This window comes from Pygoscelis adeliae, unplaced genomic scaffold, assembly GCF_000699105.1.
Source record: "Pygoscelis adeliae isolate BGI_AS28 unplaced genomic scaffold, ASM69910v1 Scaffold107, whole genome shotgun sequence".
In the NCBI taxonomy this organism is placed as follows: Eukaryota; Metazoa; Chordata; class Aves; order Sphenisciformes; family Spheniscidae; genus Pygoscelis; species Pygoscelis adeliae.
The window spans coordinates 2,390-22,146 of NW_008825151.1; the positions used below are offsets into that span (position 1 = coordinate 2,390).

Genomic DNA, 19,757 nt, shown 5'->3' on the forward strand with positions numbered 1-19,757 from the left:
GCTGGCACGGAGGAGCATGGCCCTTTGCTGTGCCCTCCGCCCTCAGCTGCTGCTCCGCTGTTGCCCCCTGCTCACATAAGGTTGTCCTTTGCAGCAGCGGTTACGACATTATTTCTGGGCAGGTCCCCCGTTTTTTTTCCCCCCTCCGTAATCTTTCTGAAGGAGTAATTGCTTCAGATTCCGCATTTTCATGCTTCTATTACAGAGACATCAGGAGTTAAGAGTTAACCTCTTAAAACAACCTGGAGAAACGCACCAGACCCCAATTCCATTTCCAAGGGAGAAATACTCAAATCCAGTATGTCCCTGCTATTGCATGCAGGCAAGGATGATGCTAGCACAGCTCATACTGGTTTGACGTTCTTCCCCTAACGATAAAGATGGACAACCTGAGCACAACAGCAGTTACAGAACGGACTAACATGCCGTCTCTGCCTGTGGTCCAAGGGCCAGCAAAAGAGGTAGGCTGGCTGCTGTGATACCCGTGTTAGGTCCGTACACGCTATGAAGTGTCAAAATACAGCATTCGCAGCTCCAGTCCCTGAACCCCACCTGGATGCCGCTCGGCAGTGCAGCATTTTCATATTTAACAAGTAGGAACCAAATAAAAGGGCGTGAGAGAAACGGCTACCGGCAGAAAATGGCAGGATATTACCAATAAACAGATTTAATGTACAGGTGGGTTGAGTCACTCGTGATACTCGTAGCAATCGGGCTGCAGTAATTAAGAAAACCACGTTCAAATTCCAGCATTGAATTTTGCGTCTGGCCAAAGATGAGTGAATTTGCTCTTTGGAAGAGGTGGGGCTGGCAAGAGCATTTCAAATCAGCGACCGTGGGCAGGTCCAGGCGGTGGTACCTTAGGAGTGCCGGTGACGAGTCTGCGTCCCCGGAAGGCAGACAGAAGCCAGAGGAAAATCCTGGGACGCGCAGGCCCCATCACCATCACCTACGTAACAAGGAGCATCCATTTGCACAGTTGCACATACAGCTTTTCTTTTTCTTTTCTTTTTTTAAGAAAACTAACATGAGTGTAGCTGCATAGTCTTACCTCACTGTCACAAATATACCTGATAACAGAACCCCTCAAATTACTTTTCCCCTCCATTTATGTTTGAGAAGCGAAACAGAACAGAGGCCTCGGCAAATCTGTGCATCACAGAAACGTCAAAAAAAATGCCTCGTGCTTTGGCAGTTAGTAAGAGTTTAACTATTTTAAAATGCAGTCCTTAACTGCTGTGGAGTTAAACAGCTTTTGGCTGTCTGCCAGGTAGCTTTTCTTGGTCCGTTCTTTCATGCCCAAACAGGAGGAATATTTTGACTCTGTTAAAGGGACAATCTTAGGAAAAGCTACTTTTCTTAATTGCTCAGTTGCGACTCAATCACCTTGTGGAAGACGCAAGCCGCTCACTCAGCTTGCAAGCCTCTCCTGTCAATTCCTTTCACATTCCATTTCTTGAGGTTTAATAAGTAGAAGGTATTCGTGTTTTCTCTCGTTTTGCTTTCGAAGCCAAGTATCAAAACAACGCAAAAAAAAAATCACCGACCAATGAGGATGGCAGAAGGGACACCGTTTAGCTGAGGTCACCAGCTCCTCGCAGGCTTTGTAAAAGTTATTTCAAAGCCTAAACTTTGGGCCCGTCTCGATCTGACGGTATCCCTTGAAAGAAAAGGGACATTTCGTTATTCAATATGATGCGTTAAAATGACTCGACCAGACACATTCACATAATTCATCCGTCAGCCACTTACATTACACTTCATGCAGTATTACAGAAATAAGAGACTGATGTAAAAGCCATCTGAAGATGCAGTGTCACAGTGAGACAGTGCAATGTCCCTCAGGACACGAAAGCTTTAATCTGTGGGTCCTCAGTCAACAAATTAATCAACAGAAAAGGAAAAAAAATAACCTTCAGCGGTACGCTTTCAGAGGGGGGAGACTATGGCATGGTTTTCAACACAGCAAAAGCATGCACAGTGAAACACATCTAATTTCAACCGCTCTGTAAAGTTTTACAATTCAGAAAGAGCACAACCGGGTCTTCTCCCTGCCCAAACAAAGGTAAATCTGACTACCGAGAACAGGAGGAGGTTTCTCAAAGGCACAGTCCCAACGGATAACAGCTGTTACAAAGCAAACAATACGAGCTCATATTTCTGTGCCACTGAATAATTGAGAGGATATGCTAAAGTACTTAAAGTACTTTCAATTTTCTTTCTTTTTTTTTTTTTTAAAGAGTACCTTTTTTTTTTTTTCCTCCTGTGGGGAACCTCTACTAGTTTTGCTTCTTTTGTGAGCAGCATGTATACAACATACCTATGGCAAAAAAATAACTCAGTATTGAGAAGCTGGTAACTTTTTGTAACAAATCATTCCTTGAAGAGATGAGTAGTTGAAGCTGCTAAGTGACTCTGCCGTGAGAGAGGAAGTCTGAGGATCCTGAGAGTACGATTTTGCTCTTCGTTGGTAACCAAATGAAAAAATAGTGCATTTCACCAAAGACAAAAACCTAGCAGAATTTAGCTATGTTGCTGCCTTGATACCAGAGGTGTATGCTATAAAAGAACCAGTAAAAAAATCTTGTAAATCACACACTTATATTTAATATATTGAAACAAAATAGTTAAGAATGCAAGAACTGTATACAGATTAAAAAAATATTTTTTAAACCATCTGATCTTAAAAATAGACAATAGTAGTGAAGCTTAAAATACAACCACTCGCATTAAAATGTTTCAAGCAATACCACCTTGGCGTGTCCTGCTCCATCAAATGGCCATTAAGATAACGCATCAGTTGTTAAAAAGGTTGTGTTGGCTGGAGTCACTTTTTCACAATCCAAATCTACAACAGTTTTTCCTTTGATGGAAGCGCCCGAGCATTCCTGGTGCAAACTTTCCCGCCTCTCTGAAAGTTTAGAAGTGGATCGAGCCATCGAGCCACTTTGGCTTCCATTGGTTTGAGAGCAGACGTTACTAACTTTAGTGGTTTTATTTTTGTGGTGGTTGTTGTAGACTTTATATTTCATGAGGAGGATGAAGATGAAAACAAGAACCGAAGCCACTATGATGCCCCCAATAATGATGATCATGGTTCCTCCAAGAAACTGCGCGTGAAGGGATCGGCACTGTTTGTATTCTTCCTGGGTTGTGAACTGCACGCATCCGATCGCTCTGGTGGCGGTCAAAGATGTCAATCCATCATCATAAACAGCAAGAACACAGAGGTTGTATTCACGTCCTGCAACCAGATCAGTCAAGAAGAAGGATTTACTAGCAGCTGGAATCATCCTGGAAGAGAAAATGAGTACAGTAAACATCCAAGTCGATCGAGCCTGAGGAGAGCTCTTCTGACTATCAGTGCCACTGTGAGGAAACTAACAGAGCAGAAGATGAGCCCGGCAACCGGACCGAGCAGCAAAAAATCCAGCATTCCCTGGGTTACGCGGTAGGGACGGAAGATGCAGGTTTTAGCAATGACAGTATCTCTACCTTGGCTGTTTCAAACACACACGGACCAGAGTGCACACGCTTACCAACGGCCAGGGGAGAAGTCACACTTCATCTATTGTTTTGATCTGCATTATCTTAAATTGCCACAGTTTCAGCATAAAAGGGCATAACATGCCCTGTGCAGAATGGAATACGGTCAGCCTTTTGAAAAACATAAAGGAACTGAAGCAACGTGCTTGAGGACTGAAATGGCAGAACAGTTTATCCCTGTCATTAAACACTTTAAAATGTATTTTAGTAATTTCACATCCACAGGAAGCACGTTTTGAAGATCAAGGGAAAAAGGCAAATTCAAACGTTCGGTCCACAGATTAACCTTATTTCCATCTTGTAACAGCTCCGTGATGCTCACTGTCTCATAATCATAGAATCATAGAATCATTGAATCATAGAATCATTAAGGTTGGAAAAGGCCTCCAAGATCATCGAGTCCAACCGTCGACCCAACACCCCCATGCCCACTAAACCATGTCCCTCAGCACCTCATCTACACGTCTTTTAAAGACCTCCAGGGATGGGGACTCAACCACTTCCCTGGGCAGCCTGTTCCAATGTTTAACCACTCTTTCAGTAAAGCAATTTTTCCTCACGTCCAACCTAAACCTCCCCTGGCGCAACTTGAGGCCGTTTCCTCTCGTCCTGTCGCTTGTTCCTTGGGAGAAGAGACCGACCCCCCCCTCGCTACAACCTCCTTTCAGGTGGTTGTAGAGAGCGATGAGGTCTCCCCTCAGCCTCCTTTTCTCCAGGCTGAACAACCCCAGCTCCCTCAGCCGCTCCTCATCAGACTTGTTCTCCAGACCCCTCACCAGCCTCGTTGCCCTTCTCTGGACACGCTCCAGCACCTCGACGTCCTTCTGGTAGTGAGGGGCCCAAAACTGAACACAGTATTCGAGGTGCGGCCTCACCAGGGCCGAGTACAGGGGCACGATCCCTTCCCTGCTCCTGCCGGCCACACCATTTCTGATACAGGCCAGGATGCCATTGGCCTTCTTGGCCGCCTGGGCACACTGCCGGCTGTCAACCAACAATCAGGCGACCGGTAAGAACAATCAGAGCAAAGTGTACACGCTTGCAACTAAGTGGTGTCTTCTGTAGCCCAGTAACAGCACGCACTGACTTCCTTACCTTGCTGCAACCCTAACAGTGGGATCGGTTGACTTCCTTGCCTTGATGCAACCCTAACATTGAGGTGGTTCAATGTCGATTCCAAATATTCCTTTACCACAAAGTAGCACGGGTACTACATCGACGGGTGAGAAGGATGCCAAAAGAAGAGCTATATGCTCTGTTACAAATTCCCACAGACCCCGGTCATGGCCATACGAATCACGACATCTCACTGCAGACCAGCTCTCCATATGTGTGGCTCAGATTCCTCGCTGGAGTAAAGTAGCACTGTTGCAGAGGAGCCCGTGAAACTACATCCGTTTATAGCGGGTGGGAACGTGGCCTTCTCCTGGCCACAAAGGTGGTGGTGGAGAAGACTAACCACTTGACATACAGTCTTTTCCAAGTAGTCATCCATGGGACTACGGACCATACAATGCTTAGACTGGAAAGAAAGAAGAGCCACACCTTCGAAAGAACATTCTCCAAACACGTGGCTGCTACCACTTCATTTATAACAACTGAATTTCTGTGACTATGAAAAAACAAAAACCACTCCCTTGTCGATGTACGTGCACCATCACAGATTCATAGAAACACTAGAGGAGGAGATCCCCCACCCCCCCGAGACCTCCAGCCCAGCTTCCCGCGCAGAGCAGTACCATCACAAACAGTCGATCAGGTCGGCCACACTTCAGGTCGGCCACACTTCTGCCTAGCCAACACTTGAAAACTTCCATGAACTCTCCAGGCACCATTCCAGCGTTAAACTACCCTCCCAGTAGATATCTTTCCCCTCATGTCCGATTTGAATTTCCCAAACCGCAGCTCGTAACCATTGCCCCAGCTTTAATTTATAACAGCAGCTCCACGACCTCCACAGAATGTGGCCACGTGCTGGGTTTTAAGGCTAACGAGCTTTTTACTGCAGGAGGAACAGGGTTGGAGAGGAAACTACGCAAAGATTCATTTGTCAAATTGAAACACCCAAACAACTCCTAACGTGTACATAATGAGAAATTTAATCCAACATTAATGTAGGAGGAAACGTGCAACGCTAGCAACTGCTTCAGACCAGCAGAACAAGCCCTTGAAATTCCTCGCGGCCACCGTTACTCATTCAGAGGGCAGGCAATGCAGAATGAGGTCTGCCAGCTGCCAGCATTGACAACAGACTCGCCCCTTCCCTGCCCTGCAAGCATTACTTTATGGAACAAGCGTTTTGTGGTGACTGTTGCTTTACAGTTACACATCTCCTGTACTGGCTGAGCACTGAATCCTCGAAGTACGTCGTGCTCCTTGCTTTTTTCTCTCTTCCAGAAATTTAATTCAGCCGTGTCGTTATATAACGTTACACCGTGTCAAAGAAAACACCAAGGTTGCGTTGTCTCGCTGGACCAGGACTCCAGAAAGCAATTCATCGATCCTTGGCTTTTCTGGGTACAACTTTTGGTAGTGTGTAGCTGGTTGTCCTGGTTTCGGCAGGGAGAGAGTTAATTTCCTTCCTAGTAGCTGGTACAGTGCTGTGTTTTGGATTTAGGATGGGAACAAAATTGATAAGGCACCGATGGTTTAGTTGTTGCTAGGTAGTGCTTACACTGGCCAAGGACTTTCTAGTTTTCCATGCTCTACCGACTGAGAAGGCTGCAGGTGCACAAGAAGCTGGGAGGGGACACAGCCAAACTGGCCAAAGGGACATTCCATACCATGGGACGTCAAGCTCAGTACATAAACTGGGGAAAGCTGGCCGGGGGGGGCCGCTGCTCGGGGACTGGCTGGGCATCGGTCGGCGGGTGGTGAGCAATTGTACTGTGCATCACTTGCTTTGTGTATTATTACTATTATCATATTATTATCATTATCATTTTATTTCAATTATTAAACTGTTTTTATCTCAACCTACAAGGTTTTTCTCACGTGCTTTTCCAATTCTCTCCCCCATCCCATCGGGGGGGGGGGTGAGCGAGCGGCTGCGTGGTGCTTAGTTGCCAACTGAGGTTAAACCACGGACACTGGTGATTCTCCCACACTCTCCACGTGAACGTGGCCCTCGATCCTCAGCTGGCAGGTGTGGCTGGTGCTTCGCAGAGCACCGCTCAGTTTGCTCTGTGGCTTAACATTCCTAAAACATACACCATTATCAATTATCAGACAAATACCTAATTAACTCTTCAGTCGCCTGTTCAGCCGCATTTCATAGTGACCAAACACGACAAGGCAACACCGTGGCTGAGACTGGGCTGCATTCCTCCCTCAGTTCAAACACCAAGTTACACTGAAACTAAGCAGAAGATTCTTGCTCGTCATACAAAGGGACGCGACTGAGAAGATGGGGAATTTAGTTGCCTGCCTTCAACACTAAAAGGCTTTGAAATCAGTTATGCCTCCCAGAAAAATACCGCTGGCGACTACATCCAACCAGGGCACAAAGTCTAAAATTGCTTGACGTCAACAAAACCGTCATCGAACCTCAGGGCACAATACATAGAAAGCTAAGGGATGTCACAGATAACCTCTGCTAGAAGAAGGCACCATTTAGAAGACCAGCTGAGCAACAGGAACGGAAAGGAAACGCCATACGGAAAGCATCCTTCTAGTCTTTAGGAGTCTGCCCATCTGCGAGAGGGAGGTGTAATTGCAAAAATTATGCAAAGTACTGTTTTCTAGCTTAGCGTCCATGTTATTTGCCTTACTCAGCAGCCTTTGATGCTCACTTTTCTTCTTTCAAATGACTTCCTGCATTGCATTATTGTCAGGATTATTCAATGAAGAGTTCGGTATTGAAATTTGACTAATTACCATGGAAAGCTATGCACGGCATATGCTGTATTACAGCGTGCCCAGCTATTGCTGAAATACTTTCATAGTAGCCGTCATCAAAAAGAGGAGCTTCTAAACGAAGGCCTTTCTGATCTCCTGCGCAAATCATCTGTACTAATGTTCAGTAAGACCAAATATGTATTTGATTCCTATCAGCTTTTCTGGTAATACAAGGCTATTTTCAGCTCCGTGAATAAGGAGAAGCGCATAGTCTTGATACGGTAGAAGATAAGGATTCTTCCCTGGCTAAGCAGTTACTCACAGACACGTCTTCCGGGAAATATAGCTATTTTGGCGTATTTAGGAAGTTTCAAGGAATCCTCTACAAATGAGTAAGGACAGCTCACAACTGAGTAGGCAATCTGCCTAGAGCCATGTCAGCAGTTAACCTCTGCATGCTTTCCTGCTTATGCCTGCAGAACATTTGCTTCTGCGGTAGAGTCTAGGCTTCCCCATGCCGTATTTACTTTGTTGCAGTAATGCTCTAAATGATCGAAGAGTGGTTAAATTCAATCAGTCTGACAAATTAGCACAAGCTTGACTAAGGCAGGTCTTTAGTGCCAGGCTGTGGCAAACGGCGAGGACTTGTAGGAAAGGCCAGAAAGCATGTGGGTAGATATTGGGAGCAAGCGTATCTATCATCTGAAAACTTTATCATGCTACCAGAACCCGCCGACTACAGTTTAGAAAATGGCATCTTCAGCACAAACACCTCCATCGGCACTTAGTTCGACCTGATAACATTTTAAGCAGCATTGACTATATTGTAGGTTCCTTACGAAACATATTCAGGGTGCCATATGATCCTTGACAGCCCCAAGTGATGGGGATTTAGGGGCACTGTGACTCTAAGCAGAGTAAAGCTTATCAACCTCTCAGTGGAATTATTCCCTCCCAAACTCAGAGCTTGCAGCAATCAAAAGTCATTTACTTAAATAATTAGCTTGCATGAAAGACATTTCATAATAGCGGTACAGAAGCCAAAACCTCATGTCTGCCAGGAGATTCTCAAGTCTCTGGGGATGCAAAAACCTTTCACTCGGCTAGTATTTTGGGGGGTTTCGGTCTTTTTTTAATTCTTCAAGAAATGTTACGATGTTATTTCACAATAACTCCCCGTCAGACTTTTCTCAAAAAAACCCCTTCATTTACATTCGACTTTCACCAGGAGCTAGCTTCCTATTACCTATGAAAGCGCTGAAACTGCCGTTTTTAGACACAGTTCTGTCAAATCTTTTTTCGTAGCTGAATGTATACTACCTTTTCCCTTACATCTCTAATGTCACAGAGTCTGCATGCGCTTGGTGTTGGCCCACAAGCACCGTCTTTCAAAGGGATCAACAGCAGAACAGCAACTGTCAGATTTGAACGAACAGTGCTAACGTAACTGGTTTAAGAGCAGGAACATCTATAAACCATAAGCCGTGCCAGCGTTTCTCCTGCCATCTGCAGTCAGCCAGTAACAAGTCAAGCCCTTTGGTGAAAACTCAACTGTGAAATCTGCTCACAAAACTTCTGACGAAACGTCATTTTGTGAGATTGGAAATATTTCCTAGCAACGCTGGGAAACAAAATCAACAACAAAATCAACTGAGCAGCTCGAAGTAGAGATGGGAGTCTTTTGTTCGGACTCTAATTGATAATGATGCTGCCCATAGGAAAATGCAATACTGTGGCCAGACTGCCTCAAATGAATCACTTTTACTTTGGCCAACGCCCCTGCTCCCAGTCGAACGCTACCATTCGGACGGTTTGGAAAAAACAGATTTTTTTTTTCCCCTGCCATTTCAGCTGTTCAATTGGGAGGGGAAGGGCAAGGGCGAAAGGAAGGGATGGAGAATTTGAGGTGTTGGAGGGACCCCAGTGGCAGGAGGGCTTTTTGAACTGATTCTGTCAACAAACTCCTGAGCACCCGGTTTACTCAGCTGATTAAAGGGATTAAAAAGCAGTCAGTATAGAGTCTGGGGTTTTTTCCACAGAAACACCCACTGAGACCCAAATACGATCTATGACATCTGTGGAGGTAAAAACCACCACCACCAAAGACCATTCTAAGACAGCATAAAATCCTAGACCGTTGCAGCCAGCAGCCTGTGTTCGGTATTTTTCAAAAGAATTGTTTTCCCATGGTTGATGCTACAGTCTGGAAATGAAATGACCGCGCACCAGAAGATACAGAGAGTTATGAAGCATTGACGAAAGGTTTCTTATTTACAGAGCTTTCACAGAAATCATGCCAAAATTCTCGATAGAAGCAATGACAGCAATTGGTTTTTATAATGGTGTGAATAAGAATCATACTTCTGCATCAACAGTACGAAAGGAAACAGGGACGTTTTCCTCCTCCAAAAAAACCACAGCGTCTTAAACGTTTGGGAAACAAGACGGTGATATCTCACGTTTGAAAGATCTCTCCATAATGCAACAACTACCGTCCACCACTTGCATCTGCAAGGCATTATTTTTATAAACCGTGACGGCTCTTCCAGCAGCAGTCGCTGCCAAAGGAAGAGGTTACACTGGGCAGCCTCATTAACAAAGATCATGGGGGCGTGGGAAGGAGGGGAATGACAATGGAGAAGTGACCTCTGTGGTCTGAGGAATCCCAACTTTGCAAGGGTAATCCTGATTAACTCAGCACACAGTCACCGATGAGAACATAAGGCTTTTCCCCACAAAGGGAAACCCGAAGAAGAGGTTTCCAAGGAGAAACTCCCTGAAGGAGCCTGGAAACTGCCATGACAACTGCTACGCTGCAAGATAAGGAAAAACGCTACCAAAATTAAAGCCAAAGAGTAACAAATCATGTGATGCACTGTATTTACAGATGTCAGATGGCTCCCGTATTTCTGAACTTCCATCGGTATATATCCTCTTTTTTTTTTTGAGGAGTGACTGCTGGCTACGTGAAGAAATGCAAACGTGACCATTTGTCCAACATTTCCTCCTGACAAACAGCCACCGCTCGTGTGCAGGCTTGCTGGATAACCACGGCAATCCCGACGTACTCCAAAAATCACTACAGTTACTGCAACGCACACACGGCAACTCCGCCGGTTGAGAGGCATGTTGCACCACCTGAGTCCGTCCACACAGTGCACGTGCGGGGTCCAGCGTGTCAGGGGCACGCAGAAAGGAAACACAAAGTCTTACGGCACGTGCCTGACCGACGAGGAGCTATAAAACCTCTTTCAAACTTCACTGTTTGAAATCTAGCATGGTCCCGAGGCTTTCCGTTGCCCTGCGCTGAGCTAATTTAAGAAATTTTGAGCAGACGTAGCGTGGCCGATTCCAACTGCTTTTCACGCAACAGATGTAATCATTGCTATATTGATCTGGCAATGTATCACCTTTTCCCCAAGAGTGACAGCTCTGCCCTTTAAACAACGGTACTTTGTACTCCATATTAAAAGCGGGCTCCCTCTCAATTTCTAAGGTTTTCTCTCAACAGAGAAAACAAGGACATATTATCAGCAGTTTTATGCAATATATAGTCTCTCAATTATCTTAGAAGCATCACTATTAAATACTCATCTTCTAATTTATAGCATGTAGTTGCAGCTAATTAAAGTTAGATGATCAGTAGCTATGAAAGATTAAATTCAATGCTTAGGAGACTATTGCCTTTGATGTTATGAGATCCAGCTTCTAATTGACTAGGGCATCAATCAGATTATGAAGCATTAGTAATCTGCTGCTTATATCAAACGTGGTACAAATCGAAGTTTATCCAGCCTAGCTCAGAAATACAGAATCACGTTTTTGGGTTTTTTTTAATTTGCTGGCCATTTGAGGAAGCACCGGCAGACAAAATAGGACCACCTGCAGTTCCCTTCAGGGGATTTTGAGCATCAGTTGCTGCCCTGCTTCTCTCTTGCACGCCGCGGGAGGCTACGAGAGAAAGGTGGCCCAGGGTCCTGTGGAGCATTGTGAAGTCCAAATTGCACAGGAACTGTAATCAGCATCAAGACTGTAAGCTGTTTAAAGAATACAGATCCGTTTATATCTCAGAGAAGGAAAAGCTGCACAAAGTGGCTATTACGATTCTTGATTCACTCGATACGTGGCTGTACAACAAGTTTCCGACCTTTCTTCTGAATACAAACAAGGCTCTTACTTTCAATATTGAAAGTGCAAATTGCTACCTGCACTTTAATTTGCTGATTCTGGATTGTTGCTACTCATCTTGCCAGATGCTTCACTCTGATGCAATTTTCTTTCTCCGTAACCAATGTCTGCCTTCAGTTTTGCTTACCCCTGTCCCAGGAGATAGGCCAGTGTGATAGTTTCTGTTTCACAGAAGAAGAGGAGTTAAGCGACTCACCTGAGATGACACAGTAACCAGGGGAGCCAGAAGCGCAACTCCTATTTTCCTTTCCCTATTCACCACTGGGAAGGACGCTGTGTTGTGAATCTCCCAAACTGGGAACAACAAGGAGCAATTATGGTGCGCTTACGTGCAAGTGTACACGGGCGGCGTAACCGCGTGCAGGGCCACATACATTATTCTCACATACATGAAGGGATAACTTGACTGCAGTCCAAAGGGAAAATCAGGAAGAATATCATCTCCCTCCCTCCCTTTACTTTCATAGGCTTCTAGCACGGGCACAGATGAACACGCACTTACCCACAATTACCTATCCAGAGGGAGAAGGAAATGGAAAGGTGAGGAAAAATAAAGGAGTCAAAGGAACAACTTAAATTCTCAAGATAAAGCAAAGTTGCCATAGCGACTGCTCTTCCCGTGGTACCGCTCAACTTGACGGAAGCGACAGGTTTCTGATGCATCCCTGCACCGCTTAATACTTTTTCTGGGCAGCAAGCTATCGCCTACCAGAAATAAATTACGCCGCGTGCTCTAGGTAGAAGGAAGCTTCTCACCTTTTTCAGGTCCTTTGGCAGGACCGAAGCACTGTCACTGCTGGGTGTGCTACTACACATCTGTTTACGTCTTCATACATCAGCAGACTGACTCCACGAAACAGATGTTTATATACCTTACCAGAAACACAGAGTCTGAGAGGGGTCACGACCATGCAAAGAGTCAGCAAACAAAGCTGGGGACTCCTGTTTCTCCAGCGCACATTAACGCGCTCAACTTAAAACACTCCAACATTTATAGCATAACTTGAAGTAGCAGTTGTTCAGAAAACTGCAAATGCAGAATTGCTGCCCAATTACCATTCCTCTCACTTTAGCACAAAACCCCCTTTAACGATCTATATTTGATGATTACTCACTGTGGGAACTGCACGAGAATGCATGAATTTTCATCTCTGAGAGGCCCATTATACCACAGTCTATTACATTGTATTATTTGAAGTCGCTGCTCTGTGATTTGAAGCGTCAAGGATTTTACGGTTTTGTTACCAACCTGAGCCTCTCGCTTAACAGGAATCTGGGCCGAGAAAGGGGCGTGCAAACATAGTATTCTTCCCCATTTCTTCCACATAGCTCTTCTTTAGGAACAAGGCTATTCAGCAGCAGCAGCATTCAACTCTACAGATTTATTAATGAGCTACCACGTGAGTCACTCATTTATTTTTAGAGACTTCGAAAAGTTTAAAACTCATCGAGGACGAATTGCTGCAATTGTAAGAAGGCTGCCAACTCGGCTGACCAGCTGTTACGGCAAAGGATGAAAAATCCCATTAAACAACTCTCTTCTACTACTGGCCGTGCCTGCAATGCACCCGCTGGCTCTACCTGCTTCTCACTTTGCTTGCTTCACTTTACTTTCTAGTGGGAGAATTGAATAAAATCCCTTTAGGAACCCCAGTCGCAGCTATCGAGACATCTCTGCTTCGCATTTCCCTTCGTTTCGCAACTTTGCAGTTCTTTCAAACAGCAATGTCACAAATGTTCTCACAGCTGACAATTAAATGAGGCTTCATCTTCCAGCCAGCTCCTCACCATCCCTGTCAGATACCAACAAGGCATCCTCCCACCCCCCTCTGAAGAGACCCTTGCTTACCCTCACCGAGTCCTCCTGCTTCCTTTCTAGCTCGTAGCCATGACAACGGGAGGATGGATGGCATCCTTCCTCAAAGAGACTCTGGGGATGGGCATTTTAACATGAGACTTCTGAAAATGCCAAGTGACGGTACAGTGAAACGTGTATTTCATGCAATTTTCATACACAGTTCCGTTTTTTTTACAAGAATTTGCTTGCAGTGGTAGGTATTTAAAATAGGAATCCCAGCGGAACAGCTACCCTCCATTCCTTTCCTTAGGGGGCTGCTTACTAAAGTTTGAGCCCAAACTTTCAGGGATATTTCTGGAGCTATTAGATGTCATCCTCCTTTCGCTTACTCCACGCCAGACTTCAGTGCAGCCAGTGGCATTACGTTAGAAAAATCATTATCGCTCAGTTTAGAGAAGTTATCATCCTTACAAAGTGCACAGCTATGGAATATTAAATGCGAATCAAATGCTAGCTCCCACTTTAAAGTCATTCTGCCCCTCCCTCTCCCTTCCACCCCCAGTTAATCACAAACAAAAGCCTGTGAACAGAACGGCATAAAGCCTGTAAACAGAAAGGCAGATAATCAGAAACTCACCCACCCCTGCACGGGGGAGCGGCTCCAAACTTAATCTGCATGCTGTCCACTGAGACTTAATATCAAGTACTTACTCCCAAGTAAATTTTACCAAATAATCTCCAGCGGACAGGACAGATCAGTGCCTTTAAATGTGAAATCCACACAAAATACATAACCGAAAACCTTCTGTGCCGTGTCCAATTCATACCGGTGAGTTTTATCCCCATGACACCACAGAAGCGGAGAAAAGCAAGCACGCAGCGACTGCTACAGGCTGAAGGTTTGGCATAACATGGTAAGGCCGTATCCATATAGGCAGAATGTTGCTTTGGGCATCTCGCATCTTTGGGCATCTTGATTTTTTTTCTCTCTTCCCCATATTTTTAAGTAAAATAATTACACTTAATCAGCATAAAAGGTAACTAAAATCTCCATCTCAATTTCCTTCAACGTTAACAACTGAGATATTGCTCATCAGCTTCACTTGGTCCATTAAACTGGACTGTGAAACTTAATTATGTCTGTAAAGGGTTTCCAGATCCCCAAGAGGCAGCACAGAAGCAGATGTACTATTAGTTTTAATAGTGTAACTCCTCAACAACGGGAGTTGAACGAGCAAAGTCTAAGGCCGCCATTGCCTCCTCATCCCCTCATTTACAGTTACTGCTTGCAAGATAGCTGCCGTTACACGGAATGTGTCAAACTATGCTATCCTTTTTTCTTACTTCCCCTACCTACTTCACTGAGGTATGAGCATGGGTATGCGAGCAGGGTTACCTGTACACTAGTATGTCGTCAGCAGAACTGTTATACTGAATCTGGTACATTCGAATCCCGGGGAGGTGATGCTGAGAAGGCCACTGGATAAGAGCAGAGGACGACGTCAGCTCAGCGGCCACGACCACCTTCTCTTGCTGAGCCTTCGTTTCGTTTGGGAAGCTTGACTTGGCAGATATGAGAATATCTGAGGGGCCAGGCTCTGCGTCTTTATCGCAGTTGGTGCTGTTAGCAAGGTTAGGGTACGGGGTAACGAGGAGTTCGACTGGAGCCGTCGACTCTCCCGCAGCATTTGATGCTATGCAGGTAAACGTGCCCTTGTCAGTCAAAGAAGTCACCAAAATATCCAGAGTACCGTTCTCATAAGAAATAGTCCTAGACGTGTTAGAGACCAGCTTCCCATCGGGTGAGATCCAGCGAACGTAGGGATCTGGATCGCCGACAGCTTTACACTTCAAAGAGACGCTTTGGCCTTCTGTCACTGTTAGTTTTGGGGTTCTGTGCGTTATCATCGGGGGTTCACAGACAAATTCCTCCTCTTTGATAGACCAAAAGTATTTGCCCATCAGTTCTGGTGGAGAGGCGCAGGTTTCTAGATCATCTTCTCTGGTGAGACGTCTCAGCCACACGAGTTCGCAGTTGCAGTGCAAAGGGTTCCCTCCAAAGCTAAGCACCAGGGACGACAGCGGAGATCCTTTAGACTTGGCGTACACGGGTATTCTGGAAAACAAAGGATCAGGAGGGATCTTTTTCAACTTGTTGGAGGTCATGTCTAGACGGGCAAGTTTGTGAAGGTTCGAGAAGATTCCCTCTGGCACAAACTCAATGAGATTATGATCCAAACTGACCGTATTCACGTTAGAAAGTTTGGCAATTGTTTCCCAAGGGACGTTAACGAGATTGTTGTAGGACAGATCCAGGTCTTCGATTGTTTCAATAAAGTCATCCAATGACCCAGGAGAGATATAGTTTAATTGATTGTTACTGAGTATTAAATGCCGAAGGTTAATTAAACCTTTGAAATGATCTTCATTGATGTAAGTTAGTCTATTACTATCCAAGTGTAAGGCGTGAAGGCCTTTAAGATCAAAAAATGCATAAGGCATGATTTGACTTATTGTATTCCTCGATAGTGTCAAATGAATTAGATTAGTCATGTTTGCAAAATCTTTTCTCCTAAGCGTAGTGATAAAGTTATCCATTAACCTTAGTTCTGCGGTTCTCCTGTCAATACTGGGGGGCACAAAGAGAAGCCCCGTCTTCGTGCAGAGAATTGTGAAGGATGGAGACAGGTTTTGACACATGCATCTTTTGGGACACATCATGGCCTTCACGGCTGTGCTAATAACCAGTAGATAGACAACCAGCCTTTCCATCGTAAGAAAAATAACAGACCTAAAGGGGGAGGGGGGGGAAAAAGAGAAGAAATCCATGTGAATATATTTTAATTGGGCCATTAGAAATAGGTTTACATTGAAGTCTTTCATTACAAGTCCACCTGTGCAAACTGGAAACACCTTCCGAGACAACAATAAAATTACCTGCTGATATTAACCTGGACGTTTTTAGAGCGAAGAGCTTCTAGTTCTGTGCTAGCTTGGCTCTGCTCTCCTCCTGACAGCGACGCTTCAGATTGACTGCGAGGCAGCAGTCCGTCACTGCTGCTGCTCTGGGATGCGTTATCTACCTACTGGCGGCTCTTCACAACCAACGGTGTGGACAGTTGTACTTTAATAGGTGGAACAAAGCAAGATGTGAAGCTGATACTTGGCGAGAGGAACGTGAGGGGAAAAAGCGAATAAATATACAAGATTTTTTAGGTTAAAAGTACCATCTGCATAACTGTCTCTACGCACATCTGACTGTTTCCTGGGGCTAGAACCTCATTTTGACCTGCATATCGCTTCATTACTTTGTTATTATGCTCCCCTCACATTTTTGCCACTGTAAATGTCCAACAACTTTTTTTGTCTTACCCCTCAAGCTCATCTGTGCCTCTCCTCAGTCTTACCTGTACCTCCCCGGGAGGTGGCAGGGGTCTAAAGCTGCTAGAGCACATAAGAAGGCGAAACACCTTCAAAGGCATTTCTGAAAAGCAAGGCTGTGTTCAATCAGAGAGGCAGGTATATATATATATTTTTTTTTTTTCTGTGCAGCACAGGTGGCAGCTTTAGAAACATAAATTTCATAATTGCACATGGGCTTGGTCGATGAAATTACCTCTGTGAAATCTTGTGCATGCCAAGTTATTTCCCATTGTATCTGAAGTGCTTGCCTGCTATACCAAGGGTAGATTTTCATTTCTACTTTACCTCCAGCTGGCTGGAAAATTGCTAAGCATTAAGTGTGGTGACTCAAGCAGCCATGAAGGCTAAAACTCCCAATCTGCAACGTAAAGGACTCAAACTATGTGTTTCGGGTGAGTGCCCTGGTACAACCCAATTCCAAACTCCAGCTGGTGAATCCTACTCCAGAAGAAGAGTAGTGGTCCTTTTGCAAACGGGCACACGTCGTTTTACTTCACATCTAAGCTCTAGTGTGATCTCACTAAGAGATCACAGCTGATTAAAGGCAGTTCCATGTGGCAGTTCCTTCATGTAGTGGGTAAATGCGGTGTAAAAATGATCAGCTGCTGCCTTTGAGAGCAAGGAATGCAACACAAGTCACGGGCCTCAGTTTAGCACGAAGCTGGGGTCAACAGCATAATCTGCTGAGTCAGCTACCCGTAAAAGAGACTACCAAAGCCTTTGCTTACAAGGGCACCGTTTGCTATAAGTCAGCAGATCCTCACAGTATGTTTGTGGCTTTGGGTTTTTATTTTGTTTTGTTTTAATGATTTCCATGAGTTAGAGCTCCTTTACAGGGCAACAGGTCTTTAAGACACAGAATTCCCGTATCACAGTTGCAGAGTCTGGAAATTAGTTTGGTTAGATCAAATTTAAAGCTCCACAGAGGGGACAAAAGTTATGAAAATCAACCCACCGCTTATACGGTATTACTACTTCAATTCGGAGAGCACGAAACTCAGTCTAAACCGTGCGCTTACCTTTTAACCAATGCTACGCATTCATTTATTAGAGGTTGATCTTTAGGTGTATGCGATTCTGATCAAGTCTCTGCAAAGTATTTTGTAAAAAATAAAAAATAAAAAAAAAAACCCCGAGACAAACCAACCGACCAATCCCTCTCCAAAACCTCTGAACGGTTAGAGCACGTACAGGATGAGAGGCCGAGAGGACAGGGCTTAATCAGCCTGGAGAAGAGAAGGCTTCAGGGACACCCCGTAGTAGGAACCTTCTCGCACCTCCACGGAGTTTATCAGGGAGGTAGAGCCAGGCTCTTCACAGCGGTTCGCGACGGGAGGTCAAGAGACAAGGGGCAGAAATTAATACAATTAAGGTTCAAGCTGGATACAAGGAGAAACACCCTTTTCACTGCGAGGACCGTGAAGCAGCTTGTCCAGAAAGGTTGGGGGACCTCCGTTCTGGGATGAGGTGACTGGAGAAAGCCCCGATCCCAGCCCTGACCCTGCTTTCTGCAGGAGATGGGACTACAGACCCCCTGAGGCTTCTTCCCACCCACGTTACCCTATGAACCGTGAATAACTCCACATTTTTCACATCTCAGCTGTGCCTCTACAAACCGTAGCCTCTGCCTGTCTGATTTAGCGCTGGTTTCAAATTCCAATTCTGAACATCACTTTTGATATTTGAGAGTGTCAGTTCTACGTAGAAAACGATAAATTTTCTGTTAAGAACAACTGAATTATAGGAAAACAAATCCTACGACAGAGTTTGCACAAAGCTAGTTCACTTTATACTTACAATTTTTTTTCTAATAAGCATCCTCTTAGTAATGTCTTGCTTCCTGATTATTTTTTGCTCAACAGCTTTCATGATATTTAATGTAGTGCAGGACAAGCTTTATCTTTCAAATATTTGCTTTTTTAAGAAACCCGATTCACTCCATCCTGCGCTCCGAACCCTTCTTGCCTCTAATGGCTCCATCTTTTCACTCCTGCTAGGCACAAATGATTAACGGATGCGCAATTATCCAAAACCAGGCTGCTGTGCAATACTGTAATTCCCTTGTTTTGTCATTAGCAAATATTAATGCAATTTTAATGGATTAACTGACATCTGGGCTGTGAGAAACCAGTACAAAACCACCTCACTTAAACCATTATCCTGCTAAAAAAATAATTAAATGTTACTAATGTGAAACCACGGCACTAAAATTAATGATTTTAGAGCCAACAACGAACATAGTGCAATTACTTTTACAAACTACGTAGCAGTCGCAAGGAAATGGTGGCTCGTAAAGAAGAGCTGCATGTCAATGAATTACCGCTATCGCTCTGGGTTCTTGTTAAAAGCAGGTTTGGCACTACCACCTAAAAACTGCGGCAGGAACACACCTGACTGCACGATGAAACAGTAGTGTTTTTAAAGACAGTTTAATCCACACCACCTCAACAGAAGGCAGTAAAAGAAAGAGATTGCATGCTGATAAGACTACCCACAGGCCTAGGACACGGGGGAAAAAACCCCAACCTTCTCTGAGCTGTTGCTTATTGGCTCATTTCCTCAGTTGCCATCTGCACGGTTGCGGCTTAAAGTTCATGCAAAAAAATTGGTTGAGGTAGTCATCTAATTCCAAAGTAATAAAGACTTAGGGAATTGAAGAGTTCCAGTTGGAAGGGACCTAGAACATGACACACACACACACACACACACACACCCCCCGCCCCCTGATGAAGATCTGTGCAGAGAAAGGGTTTTTTTCCCGTTTTCCTACAGTAAAACACCACTAGTTTACCATTGGCTACCATTTGTAGTCGAAATGATATTTAAAGGAAGGGATATTTAATTCCAACAGCTATTGGCCTATTAACTTCGTTCCGTTGGAAGGAGTTCAGGTTGCCTTTGCCGTAAATATAACCGATTTGCAAGAGCTTTAAGTTAGTGCTATAGCATAGAGATTTCTCACGGG

At 44.7% G+C, this 19,757-nt stretch overlaps 1 protein-coding gene across 1 annotated transcript; it reads right to left on the reverse strand.

The window, feature by feature from the left end:
- Positions 1–2,644: 2,644 nt before the first annotated feature.
- On the reverse strand, positions 2,645–16,147 carry LOC103920622 (leucine-rich repeat and fibronectin type III domain-containing protein 1-like protein). Its single transcript, XM_009328384.1, has 2 exons — positions 14,766–16,147; positions 2,645–3,294 (listed from the first exon to the last, which is right to left on the reverse strand). The coding sequence occupies exons 1-2, from the start codon at positions 16,139–16,141 to the stop codon at positions 2,784–2,786; spliced, it is 1,887 nt and encodes a 628-aa protein (XP_009326659.1). The 5' UTR covers positions 16,142–16,147; the 3' UTR covers positions 2,645–2,783.
- Positions 16,148–19,757: the final 3,610 nt, after the last annotated feature.